General features: G+C 39.5%; 1 protein-coding gene and 1 long non-coding RNA gene across 2 annotated transcripts; one reads left to right on the forward strand and one right to left on the reverse strand.

The window, feature by feature from the left end:
* Positions 1–985: 985 nt before the first annotated feature.
* LOC143108997 (B-cell receptor CD22-like) lies at positions 986–8,706 on the reverse strand. The gene is made up of 12 exons (XM_076271621.1): positions 8,581–8,706; positions 8,391–8,473; positions 7,836–8,132; positions 7,520–7,750; positions 5,365–5,706; positions 4,677–4,934; positions 2,514–2,768; positions 2,122–2,382; positions 1,899–1,992; positions 1,679–1,727; positions 1,507–1,569; positions 986–1,265 (listed from the first exon to the last, which is right to left on the reverse strand). The coding sequence occupies exons 2-12, from the start codon at positions 8,467–8,469 to the stop codon at positions 1,122–1,124; spliced, it is 2,073 nt and encodes a 690-aa protein (XP_076127736.1). The 5' UTR covers positions 8,470–8,473; positions 8,581–8,706; the 3' UTR covers positions 986–1,121.
* Positions 8,707–19,458: 10,752 nt separating this feature from the next.
* LOC143109094 (uncharacterized) lies at positions 19,459–21,126 on the forward strand. Its single transcript, XR_012983824.1, has 3 exons — positions 19,459–19,819; positions 20,449–20,568; positions 20,895–21,126. It is a non-coding gene; the product is annotated as an uncharacterized LOC143109094 (long non-coding RNA).

Genomic DNA, 21,126 nt, shown 5'->3' on the forward strand with positions numbered 1-21,126 from the left:
ATCAAAGGTTTATTAGCGGAAGTGGGAAACACACGCATACCAAGACCCCATTACATAGGAAACACAAGGGAAGTCAATAAAACAAGCACGATGCACGAACAGGGTAGTCACTTACAATACACTGGGTAAAACACATGAGGTAAAACCTAAAGAAAGACTACACAAGCTAACACATACATGACATGGTAAACGCAATTACACTCACTAAAACCGACATTACACAATCCAACATTCACACACATTGCATTCTGGGAGGCTAGCACTCAGTCCGGAAGACACCGACATTACAGTATTAACACTGTGCTATGTCTCTGTGACATACAGCTTGTTTGCTTTGATGTTGTCACCTCTCTGTTACTCTGCTCAGGTTATGCATTAGTCAGCAGTATGAGGTCAGCAGTGTTTTAGAGTAACTGGACAAACCATAGCACACTGGATTTATGTGCAGTGCCACTAGCCTGGGTCAATCCAGATAAACCAGATTAATTTGGACCTGCAGAGCAAATTCAGAGGTTCATTTGTGTTCACCCAGGCTATGAGGGTGCAAGTGCACATATGTAAAAATGAAAAGGCCCAGTAGGTGGCAGGAATGGGTCAAGAACATATAACACAGGTGCCACTGTGCAGAAAAGCTATCCATTAAGTATTTTTGCCATATTCCAGGCTGACTAATGACTGGATTAAGATGACATCTATTGACCCCTACTTCTCTCTCTACTACATGTGCATCAGTTGATTTGCTGCTTTGATATTATGTAATGATTTGTGATGCCGGTTTACTATATCGATGATGAGCCTGTGATGGTGACTATTCACTCATACTCACTCTGGACAGGAAATGATGTCAGTGAATAAACTCGGTCAAACTGCTTTATTACTCAGATTGGCTAATTTTATTGCAAAACACAAATAATACAACTTACAGATAAGCTTATTCAGAATGTTTTAGTAAACTTATATAAAATAGATAATTAAAACAGGTTAACCTTATTCTAAACACATAATTGCCGCTAAAATATGACTAGTGTAGAAAGAGAGTTAACTAGTTTGAAAGGAAACATGAAAACAGCTACAATAAATAATGCAGCAGCTGTAACAGCAGTAAGTAAAGTGTCTAGGCATCATGGTTTGTGATGCCATTTCATCCTGAGATCCTTGAGCTCCATCTCTGCAGGGGGCGGGTCTCTTCTCTGTAGCTTCTCATACACTGAGGACTGAGGTCTTCTCTGGAGAGGCATGTACGTGTCACTCACACTCCTCACATTCTGGAAGACACATACACACACACACACACACACATTTTAGGTGATTAAAGGATTTGAGTCTTGAATGTAGTCATACAACACAGAACATAGTCAGAATATACTGTAGGTGTGTTTTTAACATTAAATGCCAAAATGGTTGTATCTTCACATTCCTATGGCATTTCAAGGTAATTTTTTTATGTTTTAAACAAAACAACCAAAAAATACAAAGCATCTTTAATGCTGATAACTGATCACTCACCTGCAGAGTGTCAGGGGGTCTGCTCCTGGGGTATGAGTCATCGTGAGCATCAGAATCAACCCCCTGTGACATGATAAGGAGAAAGAGATTTTCCCATTTACATGTATTACAGCATGGTATGCAAAAAACACATTTCACATATGATTTTTGAGATGTAACTGATTCCCAATACCTGTCTCATTGTTCTTGTAGTCCTATTTGTTCGTGTGACTTTGTAAATGCTGGTTAAAGATAAAGACAAAGTAAAAATTTAAAGATCATGATCATCATAGAGCCATTTTGCTTGTCCTTAAACTTACAAAGAGTCAGATCAAATAAATGTTCCTTAAAGCTGCAGTTGGAAAAAAAAATCATCACATTCACTGAACCTGCACTTGAACAGCTTTAATTACCTGAATGACACAGTTGCAACCACCAGGATGCTGATTAAAATCACTTTAGTTATCATCATTCCTGATTTTGTTGCCATGGAAGTTGCACATTCCTCTAAAAAATATTTAAGAAAAGCAGAAAATGATTAAAGCTATGACAATCTTCTTCATTATGTTCCCAGTCATGATATATGAAGGATCAAACTCAATTGGTTCAGTGTGTGAGAGTCCACACCCCATTGACCTGTAGGAACTGCAGCATCAGTAGAGATCTGAGAGCCAAATTCATTCTGTGCTTCACAGTAGTAAAGTCCACAGGTATCAGAGGTCACATTGAAGCTGATGCTCTCCCCTGTGCCCCTAACAAGAGATTCAGCTCCACTCTTCATATACCAGGTGTAGGTGTGCACTGGTGGGTTGGCATCACTGCTGCAGGTCAGAATCACTAGACTGCCTGCCTCTATTCCACCGGGACTGATAGACACCGAGACATTCCTCGGTGAGTCTGTTAAAACGTACACAGTTATCAGTTAAAAACAGTGTTCTTTATTTTATATGCTTGCCAATCCTGTCCTGGCTTAGCCAATCATAGCCACCAAAAATCCTTCAAACAAACAAAATAATTTTCTGGCTTACATCTGATGTTGAGAAACACAGCAGTTGAGGATAGACTCTCATCTTCTTTTACAGCACAGGAGTAATTGCCTGCATCTTCACTGCTGACTGGGTCTAGATGCAGCTTGTTGTCTCTGGTTGTGTGTTTATAGGTCACAGGCTGCCCATTCTTGTACCAGATGAAGGTGGGGTTGGTCAGAATGCAGGTAGTATCACAGGTGAGAGACACTCTGTCTCCCTCTTTCACTGATTCTGGAGTTATTAACACTTGCAGATCTACAAGATATATATACAGAGAGAGGTTCTATATAGTAAGTATAAGCAGAGACTTTCTAATGAGGAGACACAGCACTCAAAAAATACTCCATAGAAATGCATGGGGCTAGTTTGTCACGCCAATATGGCCGTTGTCTACACATATCCCACCCCTTCCTCGGCAAAACGTCGACATGTGAATACATTGAGCCAATCATGTGGTGTGATGTGAATACATTGAGCCAATCATATGGTGTGTTGTGAAGACATTGTGCCAATCATGTGTTGTGATCTCGCCGCTGGATCAAGATTAGTGTCGTGAAGCCTTGCGCACGCGCAGTTCGACCCAAAGACTGTGCCCGATGAGTGCCCATAAAACGTTGGTATATGGCCGCCGAGTGGAGGGACTTGCCTAAAAGGACTTTGGTATAAGTATATATACTCTTTTGATCCTGTGAGGGAAATTTGGTCTCTGCATTTATCCCAATCCGTGAATTAGTGAAACACACACAGCACACAGTGAGGTGAAGCACACACTAATCCGGAACAGTGAGCTGCCTGCTACAGCGGCGCTCGGGGAGCAGTGAGGGGTTAGATGCCTTGTTCAAGGGCACTTCAGCCGTGTATATGGGCATGGGAGAGCAGTTCTCAACCACTTCCCCTGCCCACATTTTTCCTACTGGATCGGGGATCGAACCAGCAACCCTTCGGTTACAAGCCTGAAGCCCTAATCAGTAGGCCACGGCAGCCCCGTAGTTGTAGACTGATGGATATATTATAGACCAACAGAGAACACGTTCTTGAACCGGTTCTGTTCAGAATTCTTTGATGCTGTAGTAGTAATAGTCTGTTTACTCATGGCAACAGTTGATATGGCAACAGTTTATATGGATGGAAAACTCATGCTTTTAGCCTTCTCCCTTCTGAATGGCAGAATGACACGCCCACCCTGGTTCGCAGGAAAAAAACAACTATTTTTTGGTTCCAGTTTCTAACCAAAGTGCCACGTTCTGAATCGTTTTTTGTTTGGATAAAAAATAATCTGAAAGGTTCAAATGTTGGTTTCGCAAATGAGAAAAGAACCGTTTCTCTGTCGGTTGAAAAGGGCTTTCTGATGTCTTTCAGTGCCAGGGTACAATTTTTGGCTTCGAGAAAATACTCCAAGTGAATTTGATAGTCCTTATCCATAGTTATGTCTTCAGGGTGACTGTGGAAAAGGAGCCCTCTCCTTTTCACCTGTCTACCGTTTTGTGTTAAGCTGTTCATCATTGGGTTAGTAGTACAGACCCCCCCCCCCCCCCACACACTCCCTATAATGGTTTAGCCCTAGATTTAATTGGGTAATTGCCTAGCCTATTAAAAGGCAATTTAAATGTGAAGTTAACCTTGCTTGCTGTGAGGCAAGGATTAAGTGAGGTCCAAAGTTACATGGTCGCCTTGTTTGGACAGGGAGCCTAAAAGAGTTTTATGGCACAGTACATGTTTGTTTGTAGACTGAAGAACCCTGCATTTCATGTTTAGACTCCAATTGTGCTCCTGGATCTGCCTGTTAATTCTGGACAATAAATTATATTTTTGCATAAAACTTTCGTCTCCTGACACCTCCTTCCCTCAACACCACCTTATCCAGTGGAGCACCTCCCTAAACGTGGGGTGGCCGTCTCGGTCCCTCACAGTGAGGGGTATTTTGTAAGTGCAGGGAATGTCCACTGATGAGCCCAATAATGCACAGATGCTGGAAGATGAGTAGGTCACACTGCACAGAGCATATGAAACTTGTCGCCCTATGGCTGTTAAAAAATATAAAGGATTTCTTCCATTCTGGCTTGACAACCATTGCAACAAATAAAAAACAATGCAGATCATTCTCTCCAGAACTTTGACAGTATGTTAAGTTATGTAGAAGTGCAGCTCTGCATGTGTACTTACATTTCACATTGAGAAACACGGCCTTTGAAGGGAGACTCTCATGTTCTCTAACAGCACAGGAGTAACTGCCTGCATCCTCACTGCTGACTGGGTTTAGATGCAGCTTGTTATCTCTGGTTGTGTGTTTAGAGGTCACAGGCTGTCCATTCTTGTACCAGATGAAGGTGGGGTCATTACTCAGTCTACAGGTAGTATTACAGGTGAGTGTGACTCGGTCTCTCTCTTTCACTGAAGTAGGAGTGATCAGAAGCTGCAGAGCTAGAGTATATAGAGTGGTTAAAGGGGTTATATAGCCTACTGTATAGACTGAAGGGTTAAAGGGGTTATATAGTCTACTGTATAGACTGAAGGGTTAAAGGGGCTATATAGTCTACTGTATAGACTGAAGGGTTAAAGGGGCTATATACTGTATAGACTGAAGGGTTAAAGGGGCTATATAGTCTACTGTATAGACTGAAGGGTTAAAGGGGCTATATAGTCTACTGTATAGACTGAAGGGTTAAAGGGGCTATATACTGTATAGACTGAAGGGTTAAAGGGGCTATATAGTCTACTGTATAGACTGAAGGGTTAAAGGGGCTATATACTGTATAGACTGAAGGGTTAAAGGGGTTATATAGCCTACTGTATAGACTGAAGGGTTAAAGGGGTTATATACTGTATAGACTGAAGGGACAAAATTAGTTACTTGTAACAGTGATGGTGACTCCAGGTAATGCTGAGTAACCCTCTCCCTGTTCTGTTGTAAACCTGAAGGCATATTCTCCAGAGTGACTCTCTCTGATGTCTTTCAGTCTTAAGATACAATTATTCTCTTTGTTTACAAAATACTCCACATGATTCTTGTACTCTTCGTCCAGGCGTACGTCTTCAGGTTGTAAGTGGGATTGTTTGTTGAACCATAATGCTGTCTTAATTACGTGATCTTGGGGATATTTGTAAGTGCAGGGAATGTCCACTGATGAATTCAATAACACACATATACCAGTTGATGAGTAGGTCACACCCCAACATTGTTTTTTGGGGACACCTAAAGAGGCACAGGGATAGCAATATAGTAATATGGTATTATATAATTGTCATACTTAATATATTTTGCTCCCCTCCCCCGCTAATTTAAAGGTTAAAGGCTTTCACACTGACACATTTTTTTCACCTCCAAAGTAAAGTGTTAAAAACATGTGAGGTGGAAATTGATTAAAGATCTTTGAGTGTAGTGCGCATAGCACTCTAAAATCTTTGGTGTGTACATATTGTTCGTATTATATGTTATATTTCGCTAAGTAGCTAGCCCCCTAACCATGCTAAGCCTTGCTTTTCTGCTTTCGTATTGCGAATGTAACAGGACAAGGTCCACGCCCCTTGTCTAGGTCAGGAGTGCCATTGCAAGTGGCTCTTGGCATTCGTAGGTGAGCCAATCAGCATATAGTAATGGCTATATTAACTTCAGCTTTTAATTTGAAAGCTGACGTCATAGCTGCATACTGTTTGTCCACCTGACTCCTGCCTTCACCGCGGGATCCCTTGTGCTCTTTTGGCCTCCTGCCTGCTGTGCATGCTACCAGTGACATTCCTGGTAAGTTATCGTGGCATTGCATTCGTTGTAGCTTTCCCTGTATGATGTAGGCTAGTAAAGTTAATACAAACTTTGGGGTTTTAGGACTGCTGTCGGTCGCAGAACATGGGCCACATAACCAACCTGATCGGTACGTAAGTTTAACTGTCTTTAAAATAATATGTAGCTTGCGTGGGTTTTAATTGTATCTTTTCATGTAGCAGAGCTTGGTGGTAACACAAGGAGCGGCAACATCAAGGCTACTTTGTTCCGGGTTTCCGAACGCTGCTGTTTTGTTTTTACCTAAGTTGTGATGGTCGATTTTACATGTTTTGTTCATTGTATGTTTGTATACGTTTTAACTTACACACGGGAGAATAACTGTATACCGGACGCTCTCGTCCAGCATTAGGCCATAGCTCTATTGTATAAAATACGATGTTCACGACACCCTTTGTGAGTGCATATACTGTGCAGTGTTTGTATTGGGAGTATTGGCTCGTCCTTTGATTTTCCTCTTTTGCCGGACCGGAGCTGCAGGCCAACTGGGGTGGCTGGTTATCTCGAGGGGGTGGCGTCCCTTCACCTTTCTTGCTGTGGTGCATTCGAGAACTTTACTATTGACATGTTCACGTGTGGTGTGTCTGCAGACCCTCCCTCTGATATACTCTCCAGCCCTGGGTAAGCTCCAGCCCTGTTCCTGGCTCCTCCCATCCCTCCTCAGCCAGTACTCTAATGATCTCACTCTGGTGTATGTATGTGCGTGTCATGTGTGTGTCCAGGCCTTGTAGGCCGTTTGTGTCAGTGCCTTAGTGGCAAAAGGTCTGACTGTCTGGAGAGAACTCACTCCCTATATGTTTTTAATATTTGTAATAAAGACAGTTTATTTTTGGAACCACGCCTCTGGTTTTCTGTGACCACGAACCTGTGTTGCCTGGTTGGGCTTCATATACCAAGTTATAGTCCAACTGATTTGATTTGACTATTCTGAGGGGCAGGGCCTCAGATGGCGTAGTCGACATTACTATTAGAGAGCTAACCTACCACTTGCCACACTTAGGCTATCTAAACGTGAGTAGCGTTGCAACGGTCAGTGGCATCATAGGGAAACAATAAATGTGACTGTCTGGAAGTGAAAAACAATGTCAGTGTGAATGACCCCTAAACAATTCTGAGTGAGGGAATTGGTGAATTCGCTCTCTGGTGTTGGTGTTTGGTGCAAATATCAAGTGCTGTGACGTGATCCAGAATCGTTTATGGTTTAGAATTTTATCTGTAGCCTACTCACACACTGCAGGGGAGCGCTGAGCCTCATGATCTCTTACAGCACAGGAGTAACTGCCAACTTCAGACGGTCTAGATGAGTCCAGTAGTATGGAGGATGTGGTTTTGTCTTGTAGGAGCTGTCCGTTCTTGTACCAGACAAACTGAGGGTGGGATGATGACCTGCATGTGGTGCTACAGGTCACTTTAATCTGATTCTGTTTCCCTGTAACAATAGCCCCCTTCACCTGCAGGCCTGAGAGGACAACTTAGAAGTCATTACATCGTATTTTTTTTATGTAATTCACTTACAACTTACACTTTTCCATCATAAGGCCTACCTGTGACAGAGAGAGTGACCCCTGATGTGCCTGTTATCCAGCTCTTGTGTAGGCTTGTGTAAAACCGGAAGTGATAAACACCAGAGTGTGCGTGTGAAAGTATATCTATGTTCAGGCTGCAGTCAGGATAATTATTTGTATATTTTCTTACACTCCCACTGCGTTCTTCATACCACTCTCCTCTGAGATAGAAACCAATCCCATAATATTCAAATCTGCAGGGCAGGACCACTAATGCCCCGTTAAAACCACAGACACTTGAGCGTGAATATGTCACATAGTATCCACATTGTACACCTGAAACGTAATCAAGATTAGCGTTACTGAAAAACCATAACAAAACCATAATTAACTTCAAGTAGAAATATCTATATTTATTAATAATGGTAATTAAACGGTGTGATCAGTTTTTTAAAAAAGAACCAATAAAAACATTTTCAAAGAATGAACATATGTGTTAAATCAAAGACTGAACAAGTATGATAATATGTGTTTATGTAGAATCTGAAAATAAATCTGATTTGTTGTAGAAAAAAACGGTTATCAAAATCTTACCAGTCAGACACAGGAAAAATATTCCTACAAGCAACATTGAGGCTTGAAGTGGCATGACCATCAGTCCCCTAGCATCCATACCTCTTTAAAAATGAGATGTGATTAAAAACAAAATAGTACATGTTAATGTACAGTAGTTTAAAGATGCAGGTTCAATTTTTATTTTCTTTATGACAATAAAGAGACTTACCGTTTAAGTTGATTGTATAATATTGCCTCTGATTACATCCAATGATTGGTTTACCTTCAAAAAAAAAAACGTTGTTAGGATGGTGGCTGCTACTAACCTGCTGTGACAGACTCCTGTGGAAAGGGATTCAGTTGTTGAGACCTGGCCAAAATGGCTCCGGTTATAACTGAGTGTGTCAAAGTTGTTAACACTTAGATCAAAGAGAACAGGATGTGTTGATGGGCAGCTCAGTGTTGTGGTTAAGATGAATGCAAACAGGCTCTTATTTTTAGACTAGCTCAGCTCAGTACCTGTACGGCCTCAAGTCATTTCCTGATGAAGAGAAACTAAGCCAGCATAGACTTGGTCAGACCATCAGAGAGTGTTTGAATGTGGGCGATGTGTGATCAGAGAGCACACATGGTGCTGCCGAGACACTGTCCATCTCACTTCATGCCTAAGGTGCTGTGCTTAAAAACAAACAGTAACACACTTTACTTGAAGGTATCTACACAAGAGTGACAAAAACCGAATGACACTTGACGGAAGGGTTATTGTCATAAATGTTTATGACTTGTTTATAATGTTTATGACACGTTCATGACAGTGTCATGACACTCTTACTGTGTGTAGATACCTTCAAGTAAAGTGTTACCGTTGTTTTTAAGCACAGCACCAAACAAGTGTATCAAGTGTAACCAAACAAACTTTAGAAATAAAACTGTCCTGTTACAGGCAGTCGGACACCACCCTTAACATAAAGGAGAGACGCACACAGTTTGGCTTGTTATAACATAATAGGGGTAGCCTATGTTTATTTAACATAATGGGTATAAATTAAAGCACAGGGTCCTAGGGATGTGACGCTCGAAATTGATGCCTCGAATTGAATCAGTGTCGAGATTTCGAAGCACAAGTGTTTTGAGACACTGCTTTGAAATGTGGTTCAAAACACCCATGTCATTTGACCACTGCTTCGAAACATGGCAATGTCATGTGACTACTGTTTCGAAACATGGTTCAAAACACCAATGTCATCTGACCATGGCTAAGTGAATCTTCGATGTATTTCACTAGTGTTGGCAGCAAGTTGTTATATACTCGTGCATTTAATTAACAATGTAGACTTGTTAGCGTGGCTGTTTTTGCATGGGAGCCTAGGCTGCTTAAATGTGATTTGCTCCCTGTTTGGTTTTGGTTTGTAAGGTATAGTTTCAGATAATATCTGTTTATACAGTATGGTCAGCTACTTACTTTATCATTAACCACACAGTTTCAACCAGAAACTCTTAGAATGCTCAAAAATGAAGCAAACACATTGCAACATCGAGAGTTTTTTATGAGAAGAAAATGAGAACACACTAGCGTGGTCGAGTATGTCGGTCCTCCTTCTTGGTCCTTATGGGTCTTCAGGTGGGCGAAGAGGCCAATCCTGGACCCGCATATTTTGGGGCAATGTGGGCATGGGTGGGCACTGGGCAATAGCGCTTGTGGGTTTGGGTGGAGCCTTTTTGGTGGAGGCGATTTCCTTTCTGCGTCTGCGTTTGTCTTCTGCAGCAGTGCGGAGGTCGTTGTTGTACTGTGCAGCTCCATCTCGGACAAGTTGTCTCCAGGTCGCCCTGTTAGTTGCTGTGGCCTCCCAGGTATTAAGGCCTATATGAGGAACTTCTTAAGGTTTGTTTTGATGTTGTCTTTGTTGCCTTTCCTTTTGGCTACCTGGGGCCAGGTTTCTGACCCATACAGGAGAGTGGGGAGCAGTACTGCTTTGATTTTGGTCTTTGACTGGAGGTCCCGGTTCTCAAAGACCCTTTTCTTTAGTTTAAAGTATGCCCCGCTGGTTCTTCTCCGCTACAAAGTATTTGACAGCTTTGTTCCACCATTTACAGCTCTGAGGTGTCGGAATTGTTTCGAGGCTTCGAACGCACGGCTATGCTTCCTCTCGCGAATCTCAGTCTGTGTGCACCCATTCAGGAGCGGTCCCAGAATCCTTTTATAGAGCAGGTAGGCCTTGCTCAGGTGTGGCTCACCTGTAATTAGGCAAAAGGGGAAAGACACAGCAACCAGCAGGCGCCGCCAAACATGTGAGCACAACATTTCCTTTATTTCTAAAGCTTATGTTGACGCTCAGGAGGATTTAGCACCCAGTTGAGAATAAGGTGCTGAGCGCTTTAGTCCGCTTATTTGAATTGCTGTGCTGCCACAGAGGGAAGTGATGACACATGGAGAAAAGGAGGGGAAACTGAGAGCTAACGCCCATTCTGATGCCATTTATGGTAACAAGTTGATGTGAGTAATTTGCTGACTGCTTGCCTTTCATTGATGTTTGAGTCTTTTTAAGATAAACAGCAGCATGCATATAGTGGATCACCAGACGTTTCAGGAACACACTTCTAGAGCAACTGCCCACACAACACACTGGAAGAGTGCAGTGGCTGAGGGGGCATGTGCACATGTAAACATGAAAATGGCCAGTAGGTGGCAGAAATGGCTCAAGAGAGCTTAACGTGGGTGGACCTAATTATGCTGATTATGCACTGTGCTGGCATAAAAGATACACCATTATTTTGCTATCATTATAAACAAAATATAGATTTACATGGACCTTTAACAAGTGACCAATTTCATCATTGACTGACCCTATGGTCAGTTCTGCGTGCATATGTGAAGAGAGAATGCTAATAAAACACTTCCGGAGAGATCTGTTCTTAGGCACTAAATTAAAAGCAGAGCTTGGATTTATCTAATCCCTCTTCTGCCAGAAACATCAGTGTTTTCTCAGTTATTGCCCTTCCTGAGTAGCTGTGGTTTGGCGTTGCTGTGCCTGTGGCGTATGTCCTCTGTCACCTTGTACAGTATGTGTCAGGACTGAGGCTGGTGCACTTGATGGGTGTTCTTAGTGAACATGCTCAAAGTTCAGTTACAGGAGAAATACCAAAATAAAGCATAAACTCAAGTGAACCATAATGCAGTTCAGTGTAACTTGATGCTCTCATGGAATCAACCAAAGCATTTTGTAGCACATTTTATTTAGTTTCATAAAAAGTTTATAAATGATGTACCAGATAACTCTTATGAGCATAACCTTAAACTAAGACAGAGATAAATTGACAATACAACTGTATAACAATAAATTAAAATTAAATCCTAATAGGAGGTTATCAGAGCATTCGGAATAATGAACAGAATGTCAATAACAATAAATGGGCAATAAAAACAGCATGATGGCCATTATCCATTTTAAATGGTTGTTGTCATTTTAGAACAATGTAATTGGGTATATACATGCATTTTTCATGAAGTTTGATTGATATCCAACATTATAATCAGCATGGCTTAATAGTCCAGTCATTTTAAGCCAAATATAGGGGTCAAGGTTGAACAAATTGCAACACAAGCAAACTTAACTGATTTTGAATCCTCAATATGTCCTGAGTAAGGGAAAAAAAGCCCAGAAGAATCCCGATAGGGGAAAGTTTAGAAAAAGACCCAAATATACCCTATTCATGCGCCTATTCAGTATTTTTCTCACGTGAATAGGGGAAAAAAATTAACCTTCACATATCACCATGAAAATTACTGAGTTGATTACTTACATCAAGACAAACAAAAAATGTATTATAATTTTTTTGAAATTGTTTGTTAACATGGGCAAACAGGGCATAATGTAATTATGTATAGTTAATTTGTATAAATACCACAATGCATAATGGCACAGGGCATAATGTAATTACGTATAGTTAATTCGTATAAATACCACAATGCAAGATTCTAAAATTCCATGTAAAGTTAGATGGGGTCTGACCCCATCTAACTTTACATGGAATTTTAGAATCTTGCATTGTTGAGGAACATTCTTTTATTTTCAAAGAGTGAATTTCTTTGGCTTATTTCAGACTGGTTTGTCGCAAAATTGGTGTCTATTTTTACATTGTGGCCCTTTGAATCAATGGAAATGGTTGTTGAATCTTTAAATAGAGCCAAGTGTGTTTTTGCATGTAAGTGTTCCACAATGTGTAATCTGTACAAACACATAGTTAAGCATTATTCAGCCTAGGAAAGTGGTTTTGGTGTTTACGTAATCTGATTTAGAGGTCACTAAAACATACAGTATATGTTTTCTAAAGTATCAGTCCATCATTTTGCAAGTCTTATAGTAATTGACCTCTTGCCCAGGGGTTGACTGATACTGTCTGTCCAATCAGAGGGGCCTGTATGATGCCCCTTTACTTTGCACAATTTTTGTCTAAAACAATAATCGGACAGCACAGTATGTTTATGTTAGTGAATGCAGGAAAATTGTGAAGGCAAAGTTGAAGATAGTCATGATCATGTCCTAATTCGACAGAAGGGTGCAGATGGGATAACTGCAGTTAGCCTCCAAGTGACTCTATTGTTGTGACATCTGGCAAAAATGCTATACTAATAAATATAGTTTAAGATTAATAATTAACAATGCATGCCTATGCATGGGTCATGGTTTTACGAAAGTCATAGAACAGTCAAAACTATACATATTCTAAAAGTATATGCACTGTATATGAAATATAGCATCAATAAACTTATGTCCCATCTTCCTCCATACCATGCATAACACATACTCCTCTATTCTGTATAGGCGAATCAAGTGAACAGCTGATACATTTTGGCCTGCACTATTAAGGGAAACAAATTAAACACCCTAAACTATATATTTTCTGAAAGCATATACCCTCCAGAGGAGATATAACACCATTTAAGACATTTCCCATCTTCCTCCATGCCATGCACAATACATTGCCCTCTATTCTGTAAAGGCGAATCTAGTGTAAAGTGGATACATTTTGGCCTATACTGTCCAGGGAAAACAAATTAAACACCATAAACTATATATTTTCTATAAGAATATACCCTCTAGATGAGATATAATACCAGTTAAGACATGTATTATCTTCCTCCATGCCTTGGACAATTTGTTTGTCAAATGTTGCAATTAGTTTTGGGGCACTATTAGCTATACATAATTACATTATGCCCTGTTTGCCCATGTTAACAAACAATTTCAAAAATCTTATAATACATTTTTTGTTTGTCTTGATGTAAGTAATCAACTCAGTAATTTTCATGGTGATATGTGAAGGTTAATTTTTTTCCCCTATTTCCGTGAGAAAAATTCTGTATAGGTGCATGAATAGGGTATATTTAGGTCTTTTTCTAAACTTTCCCCTATCGGGATTCTTCGGGGCTTTTTTCCCCTTACTCAGAACATATTGAGGATACAAAATCAGTTAGGTTTGCTTGTGTTGCAATTTGTTCAACCCTTTCTCCTAAAATGACTGGACTATAACAGTAAAGCACTAACAAAGCATCTCTACATATACTTGTCACTTACAGAATAGCTGTAATAAATTCATTGTAGGAAATAGCAAAGTGAAACAACAACAAATGTGGTGCTTTAGTGTGTCTTGACATTAATAAATGCATAGACACACACTGTGTTGTGACTGTGCTTAGTCACCAACAACTTTGTTGACTTTGTCTTTGTTGACAGAGCTGTAGACTGGAAAACCACCATCAGTCCTGCAGAGTGTGTACATCATACTTGTGTTACATTGTGTGGGTCAATGATGCATGTGTGTGGTAATTACATTGATGTGAGGTCTATTACTGTAAAGAAATGAGAAACGTTGTAACATCAGATGGAGGAAATAGGGCAAATGTCTTGTAGTAGCAGAATAAACTCACCAGGTGGCAGTATTTGATTGGCTTGGTTGAACAGAGGCATAGTGAACATCCTCATCTTGTTTGAGCTGCTGAGCTCTTTTACCATTGCTGTAGAGAGACTTTTGTTTTTTAGTGCGTGGTTGGAACTGGATGCTGGCGTAATGGACATCGTCTTCATCCCCCTGAGAGTCCAATCTCTGCCCTGGGTCAAAGGTCAGGGTCGTTGGCATGATGTTGGCATAGACATCACTGGCTTCATTCTGAAGAGTCAGAAGACAGTTAATTAACTTACAGATACATATCTGTTTCTTACAATTAACTTACAGATAGCACCTGTTTCTGAACTTCAGGTTACTCACCTCTAAGGTATATGGACTTGAAGACATGTTTTTCTTATTTTTCCTATTTTGAAAATAAATTAATGCACAGATAATTTAAATGTGCCCAGTTTGTTTTAAGTTTAAATTGCTTTAAATGACTATGTTCACACTCGCAGGGACATATAGCTGCAGGAAAGCAAAGATGTTTAGACATTTCTTGTATTAACAATACATTCCAAAGTATAGATTTGAGATACCTCAACCACAGAATTGCGAGCACCAGTGTGATTGTTAGAATAACAAAAAGTATGATTCCACCTTGCACCATCATGACAGCAACGGGTTCATCTGAATAAAAGGAATACAAATAGGGAGGAAAAAGAATGGTGCACAACATTTTTAAACCTTGTCATTCACTTGAAATGATTCTTTTACTTCATAGTGTCCATATCATAAACATAAAAATTGTGTCATTATTGCTATATTACTGTACAAATACGGCATATGTGCTTAACTTAACAAATTATACTGTATGGGTTTTGACATATTTGGCTCAAAACAGGGAGTTTAATTGTATTATTTTTAAAATAATGTATTTACATGAAAATAAATAAATAAATAAATAAATAATAATAATACATAAATAAATTAAATATTTTCTCCCCAAGAAATCTCTGTGCCATGGTTTCTCTATTCACTCCATAATAACAATAACAGGCCTGGAAGACTGGTGAACTTGAGTAATAGAACAGAAAAGCAATACTCGCCTTCTGTCACAATTTGGACTGTAGAGTTTGATGAGCCCACTTCATTCTGTGCCACACAGTAGTAGAGCCCACTGGTTTTGAAGCGGATGCTCTCTCCTGTGCCAACAGGGGAGACAACAGATTCAGCTCCACTCTTCTTATACCAGGTGTAGTTGTGCACTGGTGGGTTGGCATCACTGCTGCAGGTCAGAGTCATTGAAGTTCCTTTCTGTATTTCACCAGAGGCTTTGATGGACACTGAAACATTCTTTGGCACATCTGTTGAAATATGTAAATGGCGACATGTGAAGCATTTAAATCTTCTCATACATAAATGTAGCCACTACAGTACACTGTGTACTGCCATTATCACCGTATGTGGAAATTTAAGTAAAAATTTGATAACTTACATCTGACATTGAGAAAGGCAGCGGTTGAGGATAGACTCTCATCTCCTTTTACAGCACAGGAGTAATTGCCTGCATCCTCACTGCTGACTGGGTTTAGATGCAGCTTGTTGTCTCTGGTTGTTGTGTTGTTAGACACAGGCTGGTTGTTCTTGTACCAGATGACGGTGAGGTTGTTAATCTGAGTGCAGGTGCTGCAGGTCAGTGTCACTTCTTCTCCCTCTGTTACTGTTTCAGGTGTCATGGTTACCTGCAGGACGACTGAAGAAATAGAAATGGTTATAGTTCCTATTTACCATTCTATACGTAATAAAGTCTGACTCGACTTACCTAGCTCACCCCCACTGCTAGATGAGCACTTCACAGCCCAGCACTGTTTTTCTGGAACGCCTAGTGATCAAGTAACGATAAACCAACCAAACACTAAAATAATATGTGATAACAGATAACACAAATAACCAATGGATATTGTAGATGTCTATTGCTGATCCACTGTACTGTATTGGATCTACATTTACTCACACACAGCAGGGGAGTGGTGAGCATGGCCTCTGACACCACATGAGTAATTGGCTGCTTCAGAGGGTCTGGTTGAGTCCAGTAGTATGGAGGATGTGGTCTTGTCTTGTAGAAGTTCTCTATTCTTGTACCAGACATACAGAAGGTCAGAGCCCAGGCTGCAGGAGGTGCTGCAGGTCACTTTAATCTGATTCTTCCCTACAACAGCCTCCTCCTTCACCTGCAGGTCTGAGAGGAGAGGATAGTAGCAATTACATCTTCATTCTTGATTGTGATTTGAAACATTGGGGTCAACGTATTGATTTCTTCATCATTACCTGTGACTGAGAGAGTGACACCTTTGCCTGTTATCCAGCTCGTGTGTAGGAATGTGTAGAACTGAAAGTGATAAACACCTGAGTGACTATCTGTCAGTTTGTCTATGCTCAGACTGCAGTCATAATTAGGAGGGTTACATTCTTTGAATCTCCCGCTCTTCTCTTTGTACCACTCTCCTGTGATATAGTGACCAATCAAAGAATAGCCATATTTGCAGGGCAGGACCACTGATGCTCCTTTAATACCACAGACTATTGGGTAAGAGTGGGTCACAGAATGCCAACTTTGCACACCTGAAAAATGGTCAATATGAAACATTAATCAACTTCAAGCAGATTATGTAAACAAAATGGTACGTTCAGTAGTCATGACATTGAATGATCAATCCAATACAGTTGACAAAAAGCACCAATAAAATCTCAAAGACTGTACATTTCTATCACACATTTCTACTGTACGTATCTATCTATCTATCTATCTATCTATCTATCTATCTATTTCTATTAAATCAAAGGCTGAACGAATATGTTAAATATGTGCATGAAAACCAGAAACTTTATACAGTAAAAGCATCATTTGTTATTCCTATGGGTTGTATCAAAGATAAAGTCCTACCTGGCAGACACAGGAGGAACAAAATTCCCATGAATGTGTTTGAGGATTGAAATGACATCGCTGCAACTGTGGTTGTTGTTTTCATTGAATTTGTGCCCCTTTAAAAATAATATGCTGTTTTTAAATGCAGATGGTTTTTTTTAGATACAAATGTTGGTTTACAGTTTTTATACTTCACTTTTATACTTTCCACTTAGTAGAATAAAGATACATAGAATTGAATCCTATTTTGATCTGTTAATTTTTTTTAAAGTATTTTAATAACACCTCAAGGATTAATGGCATTACCAATTTCAGTGGATAAAATAGATGATTTCAAGATTCAAGTCCTATTATAGCAAGTGTTTCTCAATTAATTTAGCATTGCTACATTGTTGTGACTGGTAAAAATGTCTAGTATTGAATAAGGATTGGGTAATCATTAGTATGTGCTTTAGTCAACCTAGTCCTGTTTGACTGAGACAAAGTTATTGACTGAGTGTTGGAATATTTTGCAATGTCAGAATATGTAGCCTATATTGTTACATTGTTAACATTGTTAAATAAACATAATACAAAAAATAATCATGTGTACCTTTATTTCAAAATATTTTGTGGGTAAATATGTGATACATAGGAAACGGGGTTAATAAAAATGCATATAAAAACTGTCATGAAGATAATTACTAGCATGTTTAGAAAAGTTGAATAAAAATAGAGAGAAAATCAAATGTTACCATGAGAAAAGTAAATGTAAACTATACCATATCCTTATTACCTCCTAATCTTCCCTCTGACAACAATGAGATTGAAAGTGCGATTAAAATCTCTCCAACTGATTTTCCTTGATTTTTGGGTAAGATATGCTATTAAATTGATGCATAAATAAAACAATAACAGCTATCAAAGATATATCCTTCAGAACTAATTTTCCATATGGCACTTCTCAGATTTAAAAATGGAACAAGTTGCCCATGAGGTATTAAAGGATATCTCAACAGTCCCTAAGAGTACAGTTTTTACTAATTGTTTAGACATCTTCATATATTCCTCTCTAAAGACAATAACTTTATAAAAAAAGCCTGTCACAAGAAGACAGTTCAAAGATATGGTGGAGTGATAGATTTATCTTGTTCTTAATTGCTGAAGATGTTTATAATAAAGTGTCTATCTTTCTGTTACCATACTGTTCATTCTAATTAATTTTATTGCAATATACAGTATAGTCACAATTGATACAATAAAGGGTATTCATTAAACTAGCATGTGAAGGCTGTTCAAAGCTGTTGTAGAAAAGGGTAACAGGGGAGATGTTTTTAGTTGCTTTACTTTTTAGTTGCTTGTACAATAAATTGTCTTACCTTCAGTCTGTTTCCTCTGAGGATATAAGAAGAAATACATGTGGTTAAATTGATATCAAACACCCATCTTTGCATCCTTTGGTTCAAAAGACTTATACATTTGTGTTCAGCCGGTCAGTTCTGACCAATTCAAAACAAAAGTTGTGAACGTACTGTAATACCATGTTGTGAGGGTTAAATTGATTGTATTTTATCACTTACTGAGGTCCAACAGTTGGCTTATCCTTCAAAAGGACGTATAGTCAGAAAGATGGCCACCTCTAACATTATTTGGTGACATACCCAGAGTAAAGAGAATTACATTTGCTGCCAGGGCTAGTCTAGCAACTCTCCGTTGACTTGTGAGCTCCAGAAATCAAAACTTAATCAGGCATTGAAATTGTGTATAGAGTTGTTTGTTGGGCTTAACATAATGATTAATGGCAGAGTTGCAACGGTTTGGCTTGAATTCCCTGCTACTTGAAAACAAATATCCTATTTGCGTCCTATTGCGTGCAGAGGGAATTTGAAAGTCAACTGATTATCCCGCCCCTCGGACTGAGCACTGCGAACGGTGAGTGCCCAGACCCTACATTTTAATGTGGGTCTGGCTCGCCAGGCTATGGATATACTGTACTGAAATGGAGAGAGTTTCATTAGCGTTACATCCCAAAGTCCCTTTCTCCTCTTCCATTACTGTACCTTAACAGGTCAAACAGGCTTTTAGTTTTAAACCTGCCCAGTCACTGATAAAACTGATAAAAACACAACCTGAGAATGACTTGTAGGGTTTAACTTTATTCAAATGGACACCTCTCCTTCAAAAATAAATAAATAAATTAATAAATAAAAAGACTAAAAAATAAAAATAACTACGTTTGGTAATAAAAATGCATTGTTTTTTCACTGTTTATGTCTTAGCCTAATATTGCTTTTATTCACTGAGAGTCTACACACTGTAAAACCGAACAGTACAAGTAAAACAATGTTTTTGATTTGTAAACACTCAAAAATGAAAAAAAGTTAATAGTACTCTAATCGTCTGTGTTACTTGAACAAATTTGAACTTTTAAGTTGACAGCACTCATCCGCTTTAAGTAATTTGAAAAAATAGAAAGCGTGGGAAACTTCGCAAATTGTAGCAAATTTGTAGGCGGATCTTCTGCCATACGTGGACCTTGTGTACAGCACCAACGCCGAGTGACAAGCGACGCCGGCAACGGTCGACCACCAGATGACAAGAGACGAGAACAAGAGCAGTGAAAATAGACAACGAGAGAGGAGACGATGAGAAGAGAGAAAAACCGCAATTAAACGTAAGTGGAAAAGTGAGGTGCATGTTGACCCTAAAGCACGTCCTTTATCATATTGTTTAAAAACCCGAATGTTTGAAAATATTGTCTTAGGCTAAGTGACGTAACTTTATCCGGTTAGAACTAGCTAGCACTAGCAGCTAAGAATTTGGCTGCTGTATGCCAGCACTTGCTGGATCAGCCAGCGATCTAACTCAATTTGCCAATGTGAGTACTAAAAATATGAACTAATTAACCCCCGTTAGCACTATTTAACACAATAGCTTGGAAGTGCAAGCTTTGTGGTGCACTGCTTGATAACAGGGCACAGGTCCTGCAACATTATCGTTTACAGCATGTTAGCAATGTTTCCTCCATTAACGTTAGTCCACTGTCATGTTACTGACTGTCTGCACATTTAAGTCAGTAGCCTAAATTCATTTGACACGGTCACACACAGTTCATGCTCAGTCAGAATGTGTATTATTCGCATGTCAGCTGTGTAGTTAAAAACAACCATTTAATGTGCAAACTGTTCTCGGCCATTTAAGGATGCATTTAAAGTGGCATTTAAAGCGACATCATGAGATGGTGGATTGTCCTAATAGAGATTGTCAGTATGTTCAAATGTGTATTCGTCCTTCAATTCACAGATTCAGAAGTTGATGCAAACAACATTGGCATTGAGAAGGAAGGAGATCATATCAGACGTCCTTCCCCGCAGACATAGCCTATTGGTTCGGTGGTGGCCTGCAATCATGTTGGAATCCCAGGTAAGCATTTCTTTTGTACAAATACTTGGAATAGATTCATTTCATGTGTGGTTCTGACCAAATGTGTTTTAAATCTTTACACTTACCCCCCTATTTTGAGTTTTTGCTCGAAATTGCACACCGCCTACTAACAATGGCCCTGTTTCCACATACTAAGAGTGCTTGACCCCCTTTGAAAGCAGAGGTCTTGTAGATTACAACTCCTCCATGGACTTAAGATAAAAAGAATGCTTTGGTTTCAGAAGCTGTACTATCAAAGAAAGGTAATCCTATTGAATTGCATTTTGTAGTTATTAACTGGCTTGACTCCATGTTTTCTCATGCAGGGATCCTCAGATGTAAATATCCGACGTGCTGTGGCGCTCCGTGGCCTTCCTTTCTACCTCCATGAGGATGATGCCACTTTTCTAAAGACATGGGATGTAAGTAAGTATGTTTTCTATTGACATGACAGTTAAAGCGTAACTGTGGCATTAAGCGACCCATGGCCTGTTGTTTCGAGGTCAACGCATGCTATTAGAATGAAAAACAATGAGAAAATTGAGTATACAACATAAA

Source organism: Alosa pseudoharengus, unplaced genomic scaffold (genome assembly GCF_046254945.1).
Source record: "Alosa pseudoharengus isolate Yale_2024_CS ecotype anadromous, Long Island Sound unplaced genomic scaffold, YU_APseudo_1.1 YU_APseudo_1.1_scf_1, whole genome shotgun sequence".
NCBI lineage: Eukaryota > Metazoa > Chordata > Actinopteri > Clupeiformes > Clupeidae > Alosa > Alosa pseudoharengus.

Coding starts and splice junctions, on each gene's coding strand:
- LOC143108997 (XM_076271621.1), bottom strand. CDS start 8,469: ATGGATGCTAGGGGACTGATGGTCATGCCACTTCAAGCCTCAATGTTG. Junction 2,769..4,676: donor CGTGTTTCTCAATGTGAAAT/GTAAGTACACAT, acceptor TATATCTTGTAG/ATCTGCAAGTGTTAATAACT. Junction 1,266..1,506: donor GACCCCCTGACACTCTGCAG/GTGAGTGATCAG, acceptor TGTGTCTTCCAG/AATGTGAGGAGTGTGAGTGA.